This window comes from Aethalodelphis obliquidens, unplaced genomic scaffold (genome assembly GCF_003676395.1).
Source record: "Aethalodelphis obliquidens isolate GAN/ISIS:26980383/991018 unplaced genomic scaffold, ASM367639v1 scaffold84, whole genome shotgun sequence".
Classification (NCBI taxonomy): Eukaryota; Metazoa; Chordata; class Mammalia; order Artiodactyla; family Delphinidae; genus Aethalodelphis; species Aethalodelphis obliquidens.
In genome coordinates, this window is record NW_020838028.1 from 2,418,169 (window position 1) to 2,442,200 (window position 24,032).

Here is a 24,032-nt window from a genome sequence, read left to right on the forward strand (position 1 = left end):
ACAGAGCATGATCAATAGAGAAATTCTCTCTCTTATTTCTTGGTGTAAGTAGGAGTTTAGGATTAACAGATACACACTATTATCTATATAAAATAGATACACAATAATGACTTACTGTATAGCACAGGGAACTATATTCATTACCTTGTAATAACCTATGATGGAAAAGAACCCGAAAAAGAATACCTATATCTGTATCTCTTTCTATATATATATATACCTGAATCACTTTTTTGTACACCTGAAACTGACACAACATTGTAAATCAACTACACTTCATTTTTTTAAAAAAAAGTTGAAAAAAAAGGAAGAGAATACTTCTTGGTAGTAATTCGGCAAGTGTACTTAGGGTGCCTTCTTTTGGAAAGATGTTCTTAGACTGTTATCATTTAGCTTTTCATTTCATGAAATGAAAGCTTTCTACTGGGTATGAAATCGATTTTAGTTTGAAAGTAATCTCTAGAGATTTCTTGTAGACTGGGATCAAAATTTCATTCCCCCCCAAATTGTTCCTCAATTATTTCCCACCTGTACTTGGAGATAGAAAGATGAATTAAGGAAATGGAAAGTAGGGGAAAGAGAAGAGAAAGTCTTGCTCTTCATCTAGAAGATGGCATTACTTGTCCTTTTATTTTTTTAAAGAAGGGATCAAGGCAGGGATTTAGGGGGAAAGTGTGAGAAAAATATCTTATGCCATCTAATAAATTAAAAACAAAGAGAACTACTAAAAGAGATGATACGTAAATTCTCTTAGATTCCCTCCTTATACATTATTTTTTATAATGACCAGATTTTGGTTTTCAAAACTGTCTTCCTTAGTCTTCTAACTCCCTACCCCCATTCTCTCCCTGGTACTCTGATTTCTGTAGTTCAGTTCCTACTCTGTATATTTCTGCAGACTCGTTGAATCAGCATAAACTTTGACCTTGACTTAGAATGGGATGATAATAATAATCATTGCTGGGACTTCCCTGGCGGGCCAGTGGTTAAGGCTTCACCTTCCAGTGCAGGGGGTGTGAGTTCAATCCCTGGTCAGGGAGCTAAGATCCCCACATGCCTCGCCGCCAAAAAACCAAAACATAAAACAGAAGCAATATTGTAACAATTCAATAAAGACTTTAAAAATGGTTCACATCAAAAAAGTCCTTAAAAAAATAATAACCGTTGCTACCACTTGCAATATGTTTTAAACTCATCTTAATGGGGGCATCGAGGGTGGTGGTACCCCAAGTATTTATTTATAGGAGATAGAAGAGGAGAGAGGATGATATTCTGAGTCCCCATCTTCATCTGTCAATCTTACAGGCTTCTTGTGAGGATGAGACAATGCCTGGACAGCAATTAGCACACTGCTGGAGACAGATGGAAGAGACAGAGACAGGCCAGCAAGCAAGGTTGATTTCTGAGCATGATTCCAAGGTCAGGGTTATCCTGAGAGTGAAGCAGAGGAAGCAGATAGGTCGGTTTTCAGGAGGATCGCATCCAGGGCTGCCTCAAGGTCCAGATGAAAAAGGAAAACAGCCATCTTCTCCTTTCTGCCCTCATCCATGGCACAGCACTGGCCTCCTGAGGTCTCTGATGGGACTTGGGTCAGAGCTGAGTCCTCCCAGAGGGCACCAGGAGCGGGACCATAGAGAAGGGCACCTCTCTCAAAGAGATGCATGAGGTGGCTTCATAGAAGGATAGAAGAACAGGAGCAAATTGTGGGTCACACTGTGGCGACACACAAATAACTGTGGGGGACTTGCAGTGTGGTGGGGCTGGCACTGCTACTGTGTAGGCGGGAGCTGGTAAACCAGCAACATGAGAGGCTAAAGGAAACCTGCGGATGCTTGCGGTATAAAGTATCGAGCACTGGCAGTGTTCTAGCATCATCCTAAGCTACAGAGTTACATTACATACAAAATCATCCCCAAATGTTGCTATTATTAACCCATTTTATGGATGAGAAGAATTTGCCTCACAAAGGTTGAATTGTCACAAAATAATGTAGCTGTCATGTGGCAGAGCCCGGGCCAAAGAATACATACTTTCTGCTGGGACACGCAGGCTCTAACCATGAAAAGTGACAACCCTTTTTGTTTTTGACTCAGTAATGGAATTATTTGTACCTGCTGTACCTGTTCTAATAGAGAATCATTGATGACACTCATCACCTGCTCATCTCTCACCCAAAGTCAGTTCCATGAGGGGCTTTAAACTATCCCTCCCTGCCACCACATAAGGTTCTCATATTTTATCTGACCCTAATTTTAACAAGAAGACCAACTGTAAATTTTTCTCCACTAAGCAACTGCCTCAGGATAGTTGGTTTCCAATCAGACTGCTGAGTAGGGAGATTTGACGAACGGGAGATTACTAGAAACTACTGAGATTCTCTTGGCATGAAATCTACGTATGTATAGTAGTTTCATGCACAGATTGTATGTACATGTTATGAGAGCCATGGCTTCCTTTCCTTCTGCATACTTTTTTTTTTTTAACATTTTTACTGGAGTATAATTGCTTTATAATCGTATGTTAGTTTCTGCTTTATAACAAAATGAATCAGCTATACATATACATATGTCCCCATATCTCCTCCTTCTTTCATCTCCCTCCCACCCTCCTTATCCCACGCCTCTAGGTGGTCACAAAGCACCAAGCTGATCTCCCTGTGCTATGTGGCTGCTTCCCACTAGCTATCTATTTTACATTTGGTAGTGTATATATGTCCATGCCACTCTCTCATTTGGTCCCAGCTTACCCTTCCCCCACTCCGTGTCCTCAAGCCCATTCTCTACGTCTGCGTCTTTATTCCTGTCCTGCCCCTAGGTCCTTCAGAACCATTTTTTATTTTTTTTATTAGATTCCATATATATGTGTTAGTATACGGTATTTGTTTTTCTCTTTCTGACTTATTTCACTCAGCATGATAGACTCTAGGTCCATCCACCTCACTACAAATAAATCAGTTTCGTTTCTTTTTATGGCTGAGTAATATTCCATTGTATATATGTGCCACATCTTCTTTACCCATTCAGTTGTTGATGGACACTTAGGTTGCTTCCATGTCCTGACTACTGTAAATAGAGCTGCAAAAAAAATGGTGGTACATGACTCTTTTCGAATTATGGTTTCTCGGAGTATATGCCCAGTAGTGGGATTGATGGGTCATATGGTAGTTCTATTTGTAGTTTTTTAAGGAACCTCCATACTGTTCTCCATAGTGGCTGTATCAGTTTACATACCCATCAACAGTGCAAGAGGGTTCCCATTTCTCCACACCCTCTCCAACATTTATTGCATGTAGACTTTTTGATGATGGCCATTCTGACTGGTGTGAGGTGACACCTCATTGAAGTTTTTTTTTTTTTTTGCGGTACGCGGGCCTCTCACTGTTGTGGCCTCTCCCTTTGCGGAGCACAGGCTCTGGACGCGCAGGCCCAGCGGCCATGGCTCACGGGCCTAGCCGCTCCGCGGCATGTGGGATCTTCCCGGACCAGGGTACGAACCCATGTCCCCTGCATCGGCAGGCAGACTCTCAACCACTGAGCCACCAGGGAAGCCCCTCATTGAAGTTTTGATTTGCATTTCTCTAATGATTAGTGATGTTGAGCATTCTTTCATGTGTTTGTTGGCAAACTGTATATCCTCTTTGAAGAAAAGTCTGTTTAGGTCTTCTGCCCATTTTTGGATTGGGTTGTTTATTTTTTTAATATTGAGCTGCATGAGCTGCTTGTAAATTTTGGAGATTAATCCTTTGTCAGTTGCTTCATTTGCAAATACTTTCTCCCATTCTGAGGGTTGTCTTTTCATCTTGTTTATGGTTTCCTTTGCTATGCAAAAGCTTTTAAGTTTCATTAGGTCCCATTTGTTTATTTTTGTTTTTATTTCCATTTCTCTAGGAGGTGGGTCAAAAAGGATCTTGCTGTGATTTATGTCATAGAGTGTTCTGCCTATGTTTTCCTTTAAGAGTTTTAGAGTGTCTGGTCTTATATTTAGGTCTTTAATCTGTTTTGAGTTTACTCTTGTGTATGGTGTTAGGGAGTGTTCTAATGTCATTCTTTTACATGTAGCTGTCCAGTTTTCCCAGCACCAGTTATTGAAGAGGCTGTCTTCTCCCCATTGTATATTCTTGCCTCCTTTATCAAAAATAAGGTGACAGTATGTGCTATCTGGGCTTTCTATCCTGTTCCATTGATCTATATTTCTTTTTTTGTGCCACTACCATACTGTCTTCGTTACTTTTGCATTTGTACTGTAGTCTGAAGTCTGGGAGCCTGATTCCTCCAGATATGTTTTTCTTTCTCAAGATCGCTTTGGCTATTCGGGGTCTCTTGTGTATCCATAGAAATTGTGAAATTTTTGGTTCTAGTTCTGTGAAAAATGTCGGTGGTAGTTTGAAAGGGATTGCATTGAATCTGCAGACTGGTTTGGATAGTATAGTCATTTTCAAAATGTTGATTCTTCCAATCCAAGAACATGGTATATCTCTCCATCTGTTTGTATTATCTTTAATTTCTTTCATCAGTGTATTATAGTTTTCTGCATACAGGTCTTTTGTCTCCTTAGGTAGGTTTATTCCTAGGTATTTGATTCTTTTTGTTTCAATGATAAATGGGAGTGTTTCCTTAATCTCTCTTTCAGATTTTTCATCATTAGTGTATAGGAATGCAAGAGATTTTTGTGCACTAATTTTGTATCCTGCTACTTTACCAAATTCATTGATTAGCTCTAGTAGTTTTCTGGTAGCATCTTTAGGATTCTCTATGTATACTATCATGTCATCTGCAAACAGTGACAACTTTACTTCTTCTTTTCTGATTTGGATTCCTTTTATTTCTTTTTCTTCTCTGATTGCCATGGCAAAAACTTCCAGAACTATGTTGAATGATAGTGGTGAGAGTGGAAAACCTTGTCTTTCTCCTGATCTTAGAGGAAATGCTTTCAGTTTTTCACCATTGAGAACAATGTTGGCTGTGGGTTTGTCATATATGGCCTTTATTATGTTGAGGTAAGTTCCCTCTATGCCTACTTTCTGGAGGGTTTTTATCATAAATGGGTGGTGAACTTGGCCAAAAGATTCTTCTACATCTATTTAGGTGAACATATGGCTTTTTTCATGCAGTTTGTTAATATGGTGTATCACATTGATTGATTTGCGTATATTGAAGAACCCTTGCATACCTGGGATAAACCCCACTTGATCATGGTGTATCAACCATTTAATGTGCTGTTGGAGTCTGTTTGTTAGTATTTTTTTGAGGATTATTGCATGGTTGTTCATCAGTAATATTGACCTGTAGTTTTCTTTCTTTGTGACATCTTTGCCTGGTTTTGGTATCATGGTGATGGTGGCCTCGTAGAATGAGTTTGGGAGTGTTCCTCTCTCTGTTATATTTTGGAAGGGTTTGAGAAGTATAGGTGTTAGCTCTTCTCTAAATGTTTGATAGAATTCACCTCTGAAGCCATCTGGTCCTGGGCTTTTGTTTGTTGGAAGATTTTTAATCACAGTCTCAATTTCAGTGCTTGTAATTGGTCTGTTTCTATTTTCTAGGTCTTCCTGGCTCAGTCTCAGAAGGTTGTGATTTTCTAAGATTTTCTCCATTTCTTCCAGGTTGTCCATTTTATTGGCATGTAGTTGCTTGCAGTAATCTCTCATGATCCTTTGTATTTCTGCAGTATAAGTTGTTACTTCTCCTTTTTCATTTCTAATTCTATTGTTTTGAGTTTTCTCCCTTTTTTTCTTGATGAGTCTGGCTAATGGTTTATCAATTTTGTTGATCTTCTGAAAGAACAAGCTTTTAATTTATTGAACTTTGCTATCATTTGTTTCATTGCTTTTTCATGTATTTCTAATCTGATCTTTATTATTTCTTTCCTTCTGCTAACTTTGGAGTTTTTTTGTTCTTCTTTCTCTAACTGATTTAAGTGTAAGGTTAGGTTGTTTATTTGAGATGTTTCTTGTTTCTTGAGGTAGGATTATGTTGCTATAAACTTCCCTCTTAGAACTGCTTTTGCTGCATCCCATAGGTTTTGGGTCGTTGTGTTTTCACTGTCATTTGTTTCTAGGTATTTTTTGATTTCCTCTTTGATTTCTTCAGTGATCTCTTCGTTATTTAGTAGTGTATTGTTTAGCCTCCATGTGTTTGTATTTTTTACAGATATTTTCCTGTAATTCATACCTAGTCCTATAGCATTGTTGTCAGAATAGATACTTGGTATGATTTCAATTTTCTTAAATTTACCAAGGCTTGATTTGTGATCCAAGATATGATCTATCCTGGAGAATGTTCCATGAGCACTTGAGAAGAAAGTGTATTCTGTTGTTTTTGGATGGGATGTCCTATAAATATCAATTAAGTCCATCTTGTTTAATGTATCATTTAAAGCTTGTGTTTCCATATTTATTTTCATTATGGATGATTTGTCCATTGATGAAAGTGGGGTGTTAAAGTCCCCTAATATCATAGTGTTGCTGTGGATTTCCCCTTTTATGGCTGTTAGCATTTTCCTTATGTATTGAGGTACTCTTATGTTGGGTGCATAAATATTTATGTGTTATATCTTCCTCTTGGATTGGTCCCTTGATCGTTATGTAGTGTCCTTCTCTGTCTCTTGTAATAGTCTTTATTTTAAAGTCTATTTTGTCTGATATGAGAATTGCTACTCCAGCTTTCTTTTGGTTTCCATTTGCATGGAATATCTTTTTCCATCACCTCACTTTCAGTCTGTATGTGTCCTACGTCTGAAGTAGGTCTCTTGTAGACAGCATTTATACAGGTCTTGTTTTTGTATCCATTCAGCCAGTCTATGTCTTTTGGTTGGAGCACTGAATCCATTTACATTTGAGGTAGTTATTGATATGTATGTTCCTATTACCATTTTCTTAATTGTGTTGGGTTTGTTATTGTAGGTCTTTTCCTTCTCTTGTGTTTTCTGCCTAGAGAAGTTCCTTTAGCATTTGTTGTAAAGCTGGTTTGGTGGTGTTTAATTCTCTTAGCTTTTGCTTGTCTGTAAAGGTTTTAATTTCTCCATCAAATCTGAATGAGATCCTTGATGGGTAGAGTAATTTTGGTTGTAGGTTTTTCCCTTTCATCACTTTAAATATGTCCTGCCACTCCCTTCTGGCTTGCAGAGTTTCTCCTGAAAGATCAGCTGTTAACCTTATGGGAATTCCCTTGTATGTTATTTGTTGTTTTTCTCTTGCTGTTTTTAATATTTTTTCTTTGTATTTAATTTTTGATAGTTTGATTAATATGTGTCTTTGGCATGTTTCTCCTTGGATTTATCCTGTATGGGACTCTCTACGCTTCTTGGACTTGACTATTTCCTTTCCCATATTCGGGAAGTTTTCAACTATAATCTGTTCAACTTTACAGATATGCTTCTTTCTCTTTGTTAATTTCTATTTCTCCTATTCAGAACTGAATTTAGATCCATGAATATCAGAACATCATTCTACCAAAAATGTCCCCAGCTTGTAAAGTGTCCTTAGCTTTTCTATGCTTACCATGTCCTAGCAACAAGATTTTAGATGACAGTGAGCAGTGGTGGCCTGAAGAATTGTACTCATGCTTTGGGTGATATTTTTGTTTCTTATTAAGAATCTCGAGTGCCTGATTTCTTTCAGTAACCCTATGCTTCTCCTAATTAGCAAAACTGCCATGGTGTCACTTAGCTGAATAAATCCTTGGAAATCTTGACATATAGTAGATGTTGCTCATTTGTTTGTTTATTACCTGCCTCTCCCATTGGAATGTAAACTCCAAGGAGCATACAGAAATTTTTCCTGTTTTGTTCACTGTTATATTCCCCATATCTGAAGTAGTACTCAGCATATAGTAAGAACTCAAATATTTGTTGAATTGATGAATGGAGCTCTCTGAAAGTTAAAGATATACAACCATCTCTTTTTGGTTTCATGTAAATGGAATTTAGGTAAACAGAGACAAAAAATACTTGTTTTTATAAATAATATTACATGTCAAACTGAGATTCATTATTATGAAAGAAAATTGTTGCTTTATTTTCTCCCTATAAACAAGGTATACTGGAATTACACAGAGAGTAACCTAAAGATAAAGCCATTTGCCAAAGATCACAGAGGAGAAGAGAGAGTGGATAATGTGAGGAAGAAAGTGGTCAAATGTAAATGTTGTGAGATGAGGCAGTTAATGTTTGGAAAATTAGTAAAAATGCTCATTGGGATGATCCAAGACATTTAGTTACCATATAAATGTAAAGAAGCTCATGAGACACGTCCAAACAAGTCAGAGAACATGAAAAGAGAATGTAAACCAACATGTGATTAAAAAAATATGGAGGATCATTTCCCGCAGTGGATGACGCCAGGAAGGTGGTCAAGGCAATGTTGAATATCAGAGACACCCTGCAGTAAATGTGAAGGATGTACTAAAGAGAAAGACCAGCAGCTTACTTCTTAGATGTCTTTTGACAAATATTCTTTTCTTATAAATTATACTCTTATTTTCTCCTAATATTCACTATTGTTTTTTTTTCCCTCAATGGCAAATGAATTCCATAACCTTTTGAAGTTTTCTCTCAGGAGTCGCATATGCTATTTAAAAGATTTAAAACCTTTGGGGAAAAATCTTGGCTTTCTGGTTGAAGCAGGCTTTTTTCAACAAGTAGAAGAGACGGCAGATCTCATTCATCATTAAAACAAATCCAAGTCAAACTGTAAATCCTTACTTAAAATGTTTAAAGAAGTTGACACGTGCTTTTTATGCATTCTAAGATACCGATAAACTCTCAAAATTGTCGTTGTCTAAGCAATCTAATTCATCCTGAAGGCCTATTTTGTAGTGTGGTTTAATGTATTTTCTTCATCAGTAATCTTTCTTACTTGCAAAGGCCAAGAGGAATTTTCCTGTCTAATTCTGAAGCCAACATACATCAATGAGATATAAGTAACAGTTTAGTGCCTGTAGAAAAAGCAAATAAGTCAAGCCCAGAGTAGATTTGAGAAGTGAGTGTAGTTTGTTACTTTTAAGAGACTTTACTGTGAGGCTCTGGCAAGATAGCAGTGGGTTGTTAAAGACAAGTTTTTTATATTTAGACAGCTTGAAAGCATCATTAGTTTAAGCACCAAGGTGGAAGAGTGTCTGATGAAATGCACTGGGCCTCATTTACAGATGTCCTGCCCTGGCAGACTGATGTGATGGAGTAGAAAATAAAAGTCAGTCTTGTAAGTGTTTACAACTAATAGAAATGCATCATGTGGCATCTAGGAATAATAGGAAATCAATATCCCTCACTAGGGCAATAGAGTTCACCAATATGCAAGGAAAGAGTGCTTGACATTGTAGAGACTCCTACGTGTATATGTGTGTGGAGGTGTGTAGACAAACCATTGACTAGGACAAGTTGCTGACAACTAAAGATAGTGCAAAGTCTAAGGAAACACAGTGTCATAACTCGATGATAGATCCTTTTGGATAAAGTCTTCCATCCATCATCAAATAACAACTTGACCTACTTTGCACTTCTTAAGAAGAGTGAATATTAGCTACATAATAAACTGATATATTTTTTAATTAAATGAGAACTCCTGATAACTCCTCTTTTCCTAAAGAGGAAAGAGTGAAATCTAGTGGAAGGAAATTTTTAGACAGCATAATTTCATGTTATTTTTCAGACACTGGCTGCGGTTCAATGTCACATAGCCCTTGCTTATTCTGTGCTTTATTGTATTTGGACATTTGGTATAAAATGTCACTGCTCCAGTATCTGTTCTGCCTCTATGCACGCTGCCAGGAATGGTCACATTCAATTGTCTGAATGACTAATTTCTTCTATAGGCTATATAGGAAAATTAATTGCATACTGTCAAAAGAGTAGATATTGTGCTTGGTAAAATTTTTATTTAATATTGAAGTCATTTTTCTCTGTAAAAAATTAATAATAGTGGAGATCAGTGGATAAATGTGATTCAATATAAAAATATTCACTTCACAAACAATAGAGAGGGTATGAAGTTGATCTAAATATCAGATGGGTGGTTGAGGTAAAGGGCCTCTAGTGTTTCTTGCAATAAGTTCATTTCTATTTTCATAATTTTTTGTGAAGAATGTCTCATGGAGCATATATCCTAATAGAAGAGAGACCAGTCAATCAGCAAATAGCAATAAAATATGGTGTCAAATAGAGATAAATGCTTTAAAGGAAATAAAACAGGGTAAGGTGATGGAGAATGGTGAGTTAGGGGTGGGTGCTAGTTTAGTTAGTCAAAAGAAAGCCTCTTTGAGGATGACCTTTGTATGGAGTGCTGACTGGTATGAAAGAACAAGCTCTGTAAATCTCTGGAGGAGGCTGATCAGCTAGAAGGAAGAGCAAATGCAAAGGCCCTGAGCAGGAAATGAGCTGGGAATGTCCAGAAACAGCAAGGATAAAGTGGCTATAGGAGTGTGAGTGATGTGGAGAGTGGGAGGTTGGCTGTAGGTGGAATAAAGTCCAGTTTAAAGACAACTGTAGTAATTTAGGTGCGAGATGATGGTGGTTAAACAATGGTGGTCAGGTGTTCAGATCAAGATGTATTTTGAAGTGTCGCCAGCTGAGTTTCTGGATTTACCAGTTGCTCCGGCAACTGGTAAATGACAGCATCATTTACCGAGAAGGGAGAATTCGGGGAACCAATAAACTTGTAGTAGATAGGGAGGTGGGTAAGAAATCCAGAGGTCTATTTAGAACACACTATATATCAAGTGGAGGTATTGCACAGGCAGCTGGGAAGCATAGGGGAGGGATCAAGACTGGAGATGTCATGTGGAAGTCACCCGTGCACCTACTGATCTAAAACCATGAAGCTGGATGAAATCGTCTAGAAAGGGAGTACAGAAAGCCAAGAGAAGAGGGCTGGGGACTGAGCGCTGAGGTACTCTGACATTTGGAAGTTGCAAGAGGCAGTAAGGAAAACAAAGCAAGAATGGTGTATAAGAACAGGAGAAAGTGCATCCTAGAAGCTAGGTGAAAAGTGTCTCAAGAAGGCAGAAGTGGTCAACTTTACTGAATGCAGCTGAAAGTAAGAAGACTGAAAGTTAACCATAGGATTCAGTACTGTAGGAGAGGGGTTATGGGTTTTTTTTTTGGCTGCACTGTGCGGCATCTTTGTTCCCTTACCAGGGATGGAACCTGCACCCCACACACGGAGTCCTAACCCCTGGACCGCCAGGGAACTCCCAGGAGTTGTTGATCTCGATAAGACCTCCAAGCTCCAGAGGAAGCTGATGTTGGAGACAAAGACCTGACTGCAGTTGGTTCAAGAGAAAATGGGAAGTGAGAAGTAGAGACAATAATTACAAAACTCTTATGAGGAGCTTTGCTGTGAGTGGGAACACAGTAAAGAGGCAGTAACTGGAGAGAGATTATGAGTCTGTTAATTTCAAATAAATTTGTTAGTGTCAAATAAAGTCAATTTTGGCAGGATAAGGGACTCTGAGTGGGACCTGAAATTTCCTTTTTATATTTTAAGTAGCTTCTGCAATGGTTAAAGTTAAAAGCTGGTGTGCACCAGGGTGGATGCGCTGATTGTTTACAGTGGGTGTCCGTTCTGGTTGATGAATACCTCCACTGTATCAGTAGTTAAATACTTTGACTATCACTGTCTGTGAAGTCAAAATGGCTGTTTTCCTGAAAAAACAAAACAACGCTAGGCTAAGTTAATTGTATCTGGAAAGTAGCAGACTTTTAGAAACAATAGGCTGGATCCTTGTTGCTCTACCGATGTGATTTCCTTCTGTTTCATCTTTCTCAGTAAAGATGATCACAGAATGTCTGCCTCTGACCCCCACGGACCACCCAGTGATAACACGAACAGAAAGTAAAACCTTTAGAGCAATGGATTTGAACGGCCAGACATCCCAGGCCTTTCTTCAGTGTGTTTTGGGTCAAGAGTGTTCATCCTCTGAGCTCTTGAGAAAAAGTATCAACCTTCAAGTAAGAGAGGATAGACTAGGAAAACAAGATATATAGAGGCAGGGTGGAGGGATGGGAACAATAAAATAAATTTTGTTGCTGGAGAATTATACCCTCAGTGAGATGAAAAGTTTTCTGAACCTAGTTTTAGTCCAGAGGTCAATGGCCAAGAAAAACCTAAAATACATTGTTTTCCTTGTTGGGAACCTATGTGAGAGAGATTCTACCACCCTCAGGATCTTTTTGGGAAACAAGTTTCCAAGCTGGGGTAAAGAAGCCTTACGCTCATGTTAGCAGTTGCCTGTCCTTATGCTGACACGATGCATTCAGAAAAGCCCGAGGTGACTACAGTGGGCTTGGTTTATAGAGTCCACATAGCACTTTTAGAGTGAATGTGAAGTCTATATTTCTTGCAGAAGTTTCCAGTAACTCACGCAACTTCCGCATAGGATAGTATCACACTCTTATTCAACTAATTCAATACTTATTGAATGCTGACTATAGGCAAAGCATTTATTCTCAAAGAGTATCTAATGGCATTAATAAAGAAAGAAATTACACTCTTCCTTTTGCAGATATAGACAGTGATGGTCAGTGAGGTCACTAGATTCTTCCCATATTACCCAACAGACAACTGGTAGAGAAAAGATTAGATGAAATTCAATCAGTACATCTTGAACTGTATTTCACTGCATCCGCCTTATTGAGAATCTTATTTAGGAGAAAGCAAACCCTGTTTAGGAGATTGACTTTATTTTCATATGCTATTCAGACAAAGCAAACCAACATTTATCATAAACTTGCTCTGTGTCAAGAATTTGATCCACTGTAAACGACATACAAATATATATGGCAAGTGAGCTTTTTCTCATTTTATAAGGAAGTAAACTGAGGCTAAGAGAACAGTCAAGTAGCTTGCCCAATGCTGCACAATGGGTACCAAAAGGATTGGTTACCAGGTTAGTCTGACTCCAAAGATATTTTTTATACCATACCAAGCTTGTTCATGACTTTTTTTTCATTAAGCTCTAATGTTGCAATTATCTTCCCACCTAAAAGCCAACTGTCATGCCAATATGTGTTTCCTTTGGATGCTAACTTATCTGTAATGAAAACTTTCCTTTAAGTGGTATGTTGTAGCTCATCTTGAAATAATGTTGGTACCTGCAGCACACGAAGAAGGAATCCTGTCTCACTTCCACTGCAAAGTGAAATAATGGCAGCGGGTCTATGTTTATCCTGAGAGTCATTGACAAAGCCTGCAAAATATGCAGGTTGAGGTGCACATTTAACTCTAGATGGTTTATGACCATCTTAGAATTTTTACTGCCAATGCATAGATTTGTCTCTAAACTTAGAATATTTCTAGTAATGAATACTATCTCCCCAACTTCTTCGCACTTCGGTTTTCTCACCCGAGGAAATTTTTCATCATACATAGGCACTCTGATGGAAGACTCCTATATCACTGCAATGGAAAACAGGATGGATTTGGGGATGATTTAGTGCCCACTAGTGTTGGCTATCAAACTTTGCAACTTCCTAAAGAGACAAAACTTTTATGTTTCTTTGGAAGTTGTATGACAGTGAGATTTGTGCTGTTAACACATTGTGGCTGGACATATCATTAAGCGATAAAATTTTGTATTACGTAGGTGACTCGAGGCAGTGCAAAAACATTAGAAAGAGAACTATAAGGACAATATAACAAATATAACATACATTATCCTTATAGTTTTCTTTCTTATGTTTATCTATATATGTATGTATAGTGTAATTTTATGTAATGTATATATAAAATATACATATTCCGCATAGTTATCTAAAAAACTATTTTATTTTATCTCAAGTCTTCCTTGTTCTGTATATCAGTGGACTAAGTTACTATGTTACTGGGCACCCTTTACTTCAAGGATTAATTCTTCTTGCTCATAATTATGACAGGTAGAAGATGACACAATTTCCATAAATGTAACATTATTGATAATCTATTCAAAGCCCATCTTGATATTTGATTTTAAACAGAATTATCAGTGTAAACAACATTGAAAAATACATTGGTAATGTTATGAGGATGAAGCTCCACATAACATCTCTGTGTAATATATCAGATTTCTAATGGAATGCGTCATATTTAGAAATATTACAAACAATATCCTTAAGCATATGTGGAAACAAAGTAACAGTTAACTTTGGGAAGGTGGTAAAAATTATCAGAAAATAATTTTATGGTACCTCAGGATAATATCTCCTAACATGTTTATTTGTAAAAATTGGTAAGCCTATGGTTCTGAAAATTGACTTTTAATGCACAGAGAAGCTACATGAAAGCAATCATAAAAACTAAACATAAAACACAAAATTTTGCCTTCAAGCACTGGATTGTACTTGGTGAGTCATACGTAAATGTGAAATTATTACATTTGCCAGTTGCCAAGGGCTTTGCTTTATGGATATCTGCAACACATAGACATAAATCAATTAATATGCTATTTTTCCTGTATAAACCCAGGTGCACTTGATTCATTACCTCTCACTAGAGGAGAAGTTGGCAAATCAACATCATTATGAAACTGTTCAGGCAATAGATTATCTTCAGAAATTAGTTTTCTGAAAATGGTTCCGAATTGTTTTACAAAGTTATGACTTGCTGACAGATCCCCACCCCCACTCCCAATTCAGAGATACCAGGACTTTTAACATTGTGTTTCTCTTTTAAATAATAAATCCACTCTTTAACACCTACACACCCATATTAAAAACTTCAACTAATCATGTATCATTTGCTTTTCAATACAGATACATGATTGCCTTAGCCAGAAATGCAGACTTCTTCATATCTCTTCTTTGGAAACAATACAGATGAAGAATGTTTGGGTGTTTTAATGTAAGCACCTGCAAGAGTTGCTAATTAACTCAGCATCAGTGAAAGATTTCAATTGTACTTTCTGAGGTTCAATTACGTACAATGCGAAAAAATAAATATGAGCATAATTAACAGTTTTTCTATTTTTCTGTTTCAAGTCAGTGGTTTATGATTTAGCATTCCTTCACTGACAATTATATAGCATGATCAATAGTTTACTCATGCTATGGTCCAAAATAAAGATATGCCCTCTAAAGTGATTTAAATGTGAGGAAATGGATTTCTTTTTACTAATATTATCAAATATTCTGCTTGCCACACCTCCAGCTGGGCACTGTAAGTGGTGAACTGTTATGACAACGGCCACTATTCAATGAGCTAAATGAAACAGGCTCCGCACCAGCATAGCTATTTACATACATTTCCTTATTTTATCTTTAAAACAATGGTATGAAGTAGGTTTTCTTTTTCCCATTTTGCAGTTATGGAAACCCAGGTTCAGAGAAGGTACCAGACTTACCCACTATCATACAGGTAATTCCCAGGAATTTTATCCCTTTTGATGCAATTGTGAATGGGATTTTCTTAATTTCTCTTTCTGATAGTTCATTTTTAGTGTATAGAAATGCAACAGATTTTTGTGTATTAATTTTATATCCTGCAATTTTACCAAATTCATTGGTGAGTTCTAATAGTTTTTTACTGGTGGCTTTAGGATTTTCTATGTATAGCATCATGTCGCCTGCAAACAGTGACACTTTCACTTCTTTTCCAATTTTGATTACTTTAATTTATTTTTCTTGTCTCATTACTGTGGCTAGGACTTCCAATACTATGTTGGATAAAAAGTGGCAAGGGTGGGCATTTTTAGCTTGTTCCTGATCTTCAGGAACTGTTTTCAGCTTTTCACCATTGACTATGATGTTAGCTGTAAGGTTGTCATATATGGATTTTATTAGGTTAAGGTATGTTCCCTCTATACCCACTTTGTTTAGAGGATTTATCATAAATAAATGTTGAATTTTGTCAAATGCTTTTCTGCATCTATTGAGATGAGCATATTATTTTTATTCTTTAATTTGTTAAGGTAGTGTAACACATTGATTGATTTGTTGATATTGAAAAATCCTTGCATCCCTGGGATAAATCCCACTTGATCACAGTGTATGATCCTTTTAATGTATTGTTGGATTTGGTTTGCTAATATTTTGTTGAGGATTTCTGTATCTATGTTCATCAGTGATATTGGCCCATAATTTTCTTTTTTTGTGATATCTTTGTCTGGTTTTATTATCAGAGTGATGTCGGCCTTGTAGAAAAAGTTCAGAGGTGTTCTTTCCTCTACAATTTTTTGAATAGTTTGACTCTTCTCTAAATGTTTGGAAGAACTAACATGTAAATGTCTCGTCCTGGACTTCTGTTTGTTGGGAGGTTTTTTTTTTTTTAAATTAATGATTCAATTTCATTATTGGCAATTGGTCTGTTCATATTTTCTATTCCCTCCTGATTCAGTCTTGAGGTAATTACTTTGGTAAATGACTATGGCATAAATCAGATAACCCTATAACAACTCACCACTGAAAACAGCTATGTGCATACCATTTCCCCCAATGCTTCTATAATTAATAAGAAAACTACAATCTTATTTACCTCCTTGAAATGGGACTTCATGTATTGGTATATGCACACATACCTAATTATTTTCAGAGAACATTTGTCCATGTAAATTAAAATGGCAGAGAAATTATCTGTTCTATCCAAGTAAATCTACTTTCCTACATCTGGTACAAATCTGTGTTTTCTATGAGAGTCAACTTTCTCTTTTCTATCTGGTTTCACACTATCAAAGTAATTAAATATAGACATGGTGGAAAATAAAATCAAAACACTGTTTGTGCATAGACAAATATTGCTTACTTTTCCACGTTTAAGGTGGCTGCTTTGCCAACCTATAAACATAGTAAGTTTTTAGATAGATTTATTTTCTTACTATTTCTTTTTCTGACTTATTTGTTAATTTTGGAGTATGTTTATGTAGACTTGTTTTAACATACTTATACATCCATATTAATCTGATAATTCTACATGTGGAAATCTTTCTGCTAAGGAAATAATTTAAAATATAAAAATCCTTATGCATAAAGATAGAGTTTCAATTTACTGTTACTCAATAAAGTGAAAAAGTGGAAACAATCTTATGATAGAAGAGTGAAACAAATTACAGTATATCATTCCATGGAAAATTATACAAGCTTCTCAGAATTAAAACTATGCAAACTTTATGATATATTGTTAAGTTAAAAATACATAATATAAAATTGAATATACACTATAATTCTAAGAGTAATCTTGCATATACACAGTATTAAAAAACAAACCAAACAAAAAGCTAGCAAAAGATATGAAGATAATACACCAAATTTGTTCTGTATTGCAGTAAAATTACCAATGGTTTAAAAAGCCCTTGCTTTTCAAATTTCTAAAGTGTCATATATTATTTTAATTTTTTAGCTACAAATATTTATAAACACACTCTAAACACTTTCACATTTTTCAGAGCAATTCCTTTTTTTATCTCTCTTTAATTCCAACAATTTCTTTCTTTAAACTCTAATCTTACATTGTCTTATAAATCTTGCTTTTATTCAATCTTGCTTTTATCTAGTTTTGGTTGAAGCAATTCCTTTTCAACTCTGGGTTCAAAGGGGATACAATATCACCTGCATCCTCTCAATGTCCCCAGTGCACTGTGAGATTTAATGAGATAACGTCCATGCAGCACTTTATGTTCCTTAGAGAAAGGTGCTATATAAAAACAATGCATTATAATGATTTATGTTATTATAAAACCACAGAGATATTAGACCTACAATTTAGCACAAGGAGACAGGGTTGGACTCAATCCAAGATCAGACTGGGCAATGTCCCTTAATGCCAAACTAGAAGGCAGGAGTGGGAGGAAGTTGCTCCCTGCACTGAGAGTACCAAAAGGCAAATGCCCACTTCCTCTCAAGGTTAGAAACAGGATACTTTGGTTTTTATGTACAATCCTCTAAAAATTACAGTTTGTCATTTGTGTTTGCTTGATATACCAATCTCCCTGTCTCTGCTGAGTTCCAACTGAATACATTCCCAGTTATTTATGGGAAATAAGTTTCCAGAGCTAGGGTTAAAATTCAGCTATTACTGATTACTCGAAATCATCAGATGGTCTGAGGACTGTGTACTAATGAAGAATAACACAACTTCTGAACTGAATTAGAGGCATACAGTACGGCCACCCCTTACTTTATGCACAAATCCCCTAGCCAACCACTCATAAGTGGTCAACCACTTCCGAGCTTTTCTACAGAAGGGACACTTTTACTTCCTAAAAAGAGCTCTGACACTTAGAATGTTCTGCTCTGCATTTAGCCAGATCCTGCCCTCCCATTGTTCTGCTTTCTGAAGACACACTAAGTGTCCATCCTCTGACTTAGTCATTTCACTATGCTTTTCTATTCATTCATATAGTCAACACTTACTCTGTAGCCATTGTGTAGGCTCCCTGTGAGGCTCTGGGGACACAGAGGATTTTTGATACTTCTCTGTCCTACAGGATCTCACAGTCTAATGGGACGCAGACACCAAGATAGGGAAATCATCATAAACATGGTAAGTGCTAGGTTGCAGGTAGGAAGTAAAGTGTCAAAGGACAGAGAGGGGGGAAGAAAGTCATCCTGCCCGAAAGCATTCAAAAAGGCTCCCCAGAGAAGGTGATTTTTGTCCTCCTGTTGAAAAGATGACTAAGATGGCTAAGATTTTGCCAGCTAAAGCAAAAGAGCATAAAATAGTTGTGAATGGTCCAGGTTTGTGCAGGGAAGGGTGAGAAGTTCAGTATGGCTGAATCTGAGTGGTAGGAGTGAGACTGAGAGGCCAGTACCTGAGGGTTTTATTTCCAATGCTTCCATGATTGGACTTTATGCAACATGCAATGGGGCCAACAAGAGATTCTGGAGCTGGTGAATGACATGATCAGACCTGTCCTTAGGAAGATGACTATAGTAATAATGTAGGTAGATTAATGACTAGAGTGGGGAGCGTCTTGTGATAAGAAGTTACTGTAAAAGTCTATGGAAGACTTGATGAGGCCAGTGCTAGGAAGGCAGGAGTGAGGTTTGAGAAATTAATGATGGCACTGATGTCAATATATTGGAAATGAGAACCAAAGGTGTGGGAGGAGCAAAAGGCAAATCTATTTTCCTTACTTGAGAGACTGAATAGATGGTGACATAATTAACAACAACCACAAAATATAGGAGGCAGAGCAATTTGGGGGAGAATGGTAAGGTCATAAGACACGTTCTGACTGTTAAGTATGAGACTCCTGTGGAATACTCAGGTGGCAGTGTCCAGAAGACAAGTGGAATGTGGGTCTGCAGCTTGGGGAAGAAGTCAAAGCTGGAAAGAAACTGGAAAAAATATTCCAAATATAATAAACAGAAGAAAATCGTTTATAGGAATTCAGTTGAATACCTAGTGAGGCACTACTGTGATCCCCCTTATCCTATTAATTCTGTTATTTCTTCCTAAGATTCTGCTGACTCCACAAACTCATTCAGAAGACAATACTATAAATGTGAAATGGATGAAAGGAGCTTAATTTAACTACACTTTGCGTCTTTATACTTTTAATTTGGGTTTCATTTTGTTGTTGTTTGACAAGCGCAGCTCTTTTCCTTTATCTGCTTTACATGTAATCTTGTAATCTGTCCTTCTTTTTCTTATCATATCTTACTCATTTGTCTTCCTCAAGACACCTCCAGAGGAAAAGGAAGTCAAGGCATTTCAAGACCTCTTATTCTTAAAAAATTGCCTCATCATCTCCCCCGACACTGCCACACATACACTAGTACCAGGAAGTTGACCAATGGGTCTCACAATTGCACATGAACTTGGTTCTTGCTTTTACCAAGTAGCATCTGCCTTTTCCATTTTTTTCTTTTCTGACTCACAACAGATATTGACCGCAAAAGATATTATTCATGAACTTGCTAGGAAAATACTGGAAAGACACTGAGGATTCTGATTAGCCTTTGTGAAACTGTCTGCCTCCACTGCTAGAATTACTGGTTTTGCCTCCAACCAATGACTGTTGAAGATGTTTCCAGTTCTGCTTCTTCTTGGGGTCAGGTATCAATCAGGCTGATCCAGCCTCCTGTTGCAGTCATTCTTTCTGTTCTATGAACTCCATTCTTCTGGTGCTATATATAGCCTACTCTATCAAGCTTCTCTATTCCTATAGGATGGATTATTTCCCCAAATCCTTCTCAATCCATCATGCAAATGAACTCTTGGCAAGCCAGACCCCTGGGGCTCTCCATACATATGTGATCATGTCTGATTCAAGGTAAATACAGATTGGGTGATCCTGGGTAATGCCACATGTCTCAAATGAGTAACCAGGTAGAGTCTATGTAATTTCCAAATAGCCAATGGAAAGGAAGTGTCAACTCAAACAGAACTAAATCTCTTTATGTCTTAGACTTTCATTTTGAGAAGCTCAAAACACTATCTCATTACTATATTCAAACAGAAACTTGATCATTCTAAAGCAATATCAACCAAAAGATATAGACTTCTAAACAAAAATATAGAGCTGAAAAGGCCAACTTGTATAAGAAAAATTCATTTTTCAAATTATTGTGCATCATTTAATTTTTACAACATCATGCATGAAACTTTAGTTACCTCAGCCTTTGGAAATAGTAATAAAAACAGCACTGTATATCCATTTACTTTGGGTCTGCTGATTTTATTATTTTTAATACTAATAAAAAGTTATATATTATAAGTATGCTGGTCAGATTAATTATAATTTCATGCTTTTTCTAGTGATTATGGTGCTGCACAGAATTTTCAAAAGAACTAGAAGACATAAAATTTCTTCCTATGACATTCTCTTTACAGCTTAATACTACTAAAAATTAATTCTCAAATTAAAAGTAGTTAACTTTCTTTTCAGTAAAATGTTCTTTTTACAGCATTTAGTTATCATGCATATACGTCTGTCTTAAGAAACAAAAGGGGAAAAGGCAAGAAAACTAAATAAAAATGAAGGGAAGATAAAGCTGTTCACTAGCCTCCTATATGACCCCAATGCAGAAAAGACTTTATTGAGGGCGATTGCTGTGAAATGAAATTTCAGCTTTTTTTATGCCATGGTGATATATCTACCAATTTCAGTGCTGTGTGGAGAACAGGAACATCATTCTAAAAGCAGTTCTGTTTTCAGAAATCACTTGGGATGAGTTGTCAAAAATACTCTAAAATATATTCTAATTGCTGTAAACTCACTTGAATTTTGACAAATGCAATAGTTTGATTTGAATTTTAAAATAATTTTTATTAAAAATACACAAGCAAAATGTAATTATTATTTTCCCTGTGTGACAAATTAGACTTCTGTACCAGAATCAAAATTTATTTATAGGACTTGAATGAATCAAAAAGTATGTCAGGCAAGTCTTTCCCAGTGAAGATAGGCCAGTCCCAGAAATGAACTATTTTTAGAAGAAATAGAAAATAATATTGAGGAGTTTTAAGAAAATATCAATGATATGAGCATATGCTTTGGATAAACACTGAGTCAGTTGAAAACATAACCTATTGGTTGGCTACTTCTCTCCATCCTGTATTTCATTTCCTTTCATTGACATTTGAAGCCAGGATCCTCATGACCTTCTTTGGATGCCATCTCTGCTTTTCCTGGCTGAATTAGGAGTACCCTGCATATGGCAAGTTGGCTGATTTTGTCTTTCTCCTCTGCTACATTGCAATAACTTGAAGGCAAGGACTTTGTCTTTTTCACCTTTTATGTCCTTAGCGCCTGATAGAGTTTTGAGAACAGAGTAAGAGGATGGGGAAAAAAAAAAAAAATCGAAAGAATGGGTGAGTGAGTGAGCGGCTGAGTAAATCTATTCTATAAGGCAGCTGCATTTTATTAAATTAGGAAAAAAATGACAGATTAAGCCCTCAGGGGGAGAAGGATGCTACTTCCAAAAGAATGCTCAGCATTTGTCTGGGAACCTCAAGAGTAGATTCCAGAATGTGTTCTCACATGGAGTGACATAGACCAGCACCCAGCACTCTGAAGTTGATCTGACAGGAATGTCAGTTGCCATGCTGCGATGAATAATGGAGACATACTACAAGAGCTTAGAAAGAAGCAGCTTGCACTGCTTAAACCAACACACATGAAACGGAGCCTAATTTCTTCCATTACAAATTCTGTCAAAGCACCCAGACAACCTGATTCCAGTTTTCATATCTGTTGAAATAACTACCTCATTCATATTTTACTGAAAGGGTGGCTTTCTTTTAACATGTGTTTGTAATAAAGAAATTTACTTATTATTTAAACAACAGAAAATTCGTATAACAGAGGCCCTGAAGAATGAGTTAAATTGATCTATTATCTATTAACTTTCACAGAAAAAAATTAAACATAGATTTGCAAATGTTTGAAGATATTCCATCATACTTTATGATCTAAGCCTTTGAAAGTGATAAGGAAACATATCATTGATATCAGCCTATAGTGTTTTAAGAGGGGCAAACATACAGTTTGTTTGAACTCCTGTACCAGTGGATCTGTGTTAAAAATGTATATTTGATTAATAATAATAATATAATTTCAGTACTCACTGTGATTGGGAAAGGCTTTCAACCCAAAATTTTGTTTAGTTATCTCACTGGCACAGGACCTGGAAATACAGGCTAGGATGTAAAGGAATCAGCTCTTTAACAAAAGCAACACTCTTTAAGGATGAGAAAAAAGTGAGCTTTGTAGAGAAAAATAAACTCTGGTGGAAGAAGAGGTCCATAGTAATAATCTCAATGCTTTACCCTCAAACTTCATTCTATGTCTTTAGGCTTTTTAGTTTGGTTCTTCCTGCCATCAGCACACATTGCCGCAAAGATAAAAAAGTCCCCTTTTGTTAATCCAAAAACAAAAACCACAACTGAAACAAAATGCTTTTCCTTTTGCTCTTCTAAATGTAACTAGGTCTAGTATTAACATTCCAAAGAAAATTTAAGAAAAAAATTGAGATACAAACACAAAAAATACAAAAATAATTTATATGTATATATAGTTTCTATATATAACTATATATACAGTTTCTGAAACTACAGTAATTAATGCCATGACCTACTAGGCACTAAATTTTTTATCTGGTGTGTTCTACCTTAAAGCATGCCTTGGTAATTTCTGAGATGTCCTTATGTTAAATAATGTTCTTGTTTTAAGAAAATCTCCATTAAAAACACTTTTTATAGCCTCCAAACAAATCAACTCCCAAAGGTTCCTCTGGGTTTTTTTTTTGTTATCACAATGCCCACGTAAGATTCTAACTAGAAGCCAAGTCAAGTATTTTCTATTACTCTGTTGGTCCCTGTTTGTGATTAACCCTCTTAATAAAGTATAAATATATCCCTCTGAGGCCATGGTGCTCATTCCTGACTCACTGGATTCTACCCTTACAGAGTCACTTCAATTATTTGACAATGAGATTCAGATATAGGTATTTTTTAAAAGCTCAGGACATTCTTTTTTTTTTTTTTTAACATCTTTATTGGAGTATAATTGCTTTACAATGGTGTGTTAGTTTCTGCTTTATAACAAAGTGAATTAGCTATACGTATACATATATCCCCATATCTCCTCCCTCTTGCGTCTCCCTCCCACCCTCCCTACCCCACCCCTCTAGTTGGATACAAAGCACTGAGCTGATCTCCCTGTGCTATGAGGCTGTTTCCCACTAGCTATCTATTTTACATTTGGTAGTGTATATATGTCCATGCCACCCTCTCACTTCATCCCAGTTTCCCCTTTCCCCTCCCCGTGTCCACAAGTTCATTCTCTATGTCTGCGTCTTTATTCCTGTCCTACCCCTAGGTTCATCAGAACAATTTTTTTTTTTAGATTTCATGTACATGTGTTAGCATACGGTATTTGTTTTTCTCTTCCTGACTTACTTCACTCTGTATGACAGACTCTAGGTCCATCCACCTCACTACAAATAACTCAATTTCATTTCTTTTTATGGCTAATATTCCATTGTATATATGTGCCACATCTTCTTTATCCATTCATCTGTTGATGGACATTTATGTTAAAAGCTCAGGACACTCTAATGTACAGCTGAATTTGAAACCATTGTTCTAAGAGCTGAATACGGAAACATTTACAGGAAAAATTCTGATG

General features: G+C 36.6%; 1 protein-coding gene across 9 annotated transcripts in view; it reads right to left on the bottom strand.

Moving 5' to 3' along the window:
* Positions 1 to 24,032, bottom strand: part of TMEM117 (transmembrane protein 117) — a 558,938-nt gene that overhangs the window by 42,514 nt on the left and 492,392 nt on the right. Inside the window, exon 7 of one of the 9 annotated variants that reach the window (XM_027093553.1) lies at positions 21,198 to 21,653. The exons of the other annotated variants lie outside the window; for them this stretch is intronic. Coding sequence (XP_026949354.1) covers positions 21,639 to 21,653 — 15 coding nt within the window. The 3' untranslated portion in view covers positions 21,198 to 21,638. Of the gene's footprint in view, positions 1 to 21,197; positions 21,654 to 24,032 lie in introns of those variants that run through there. 9 annotated transcript variants of the gene reach the window in all.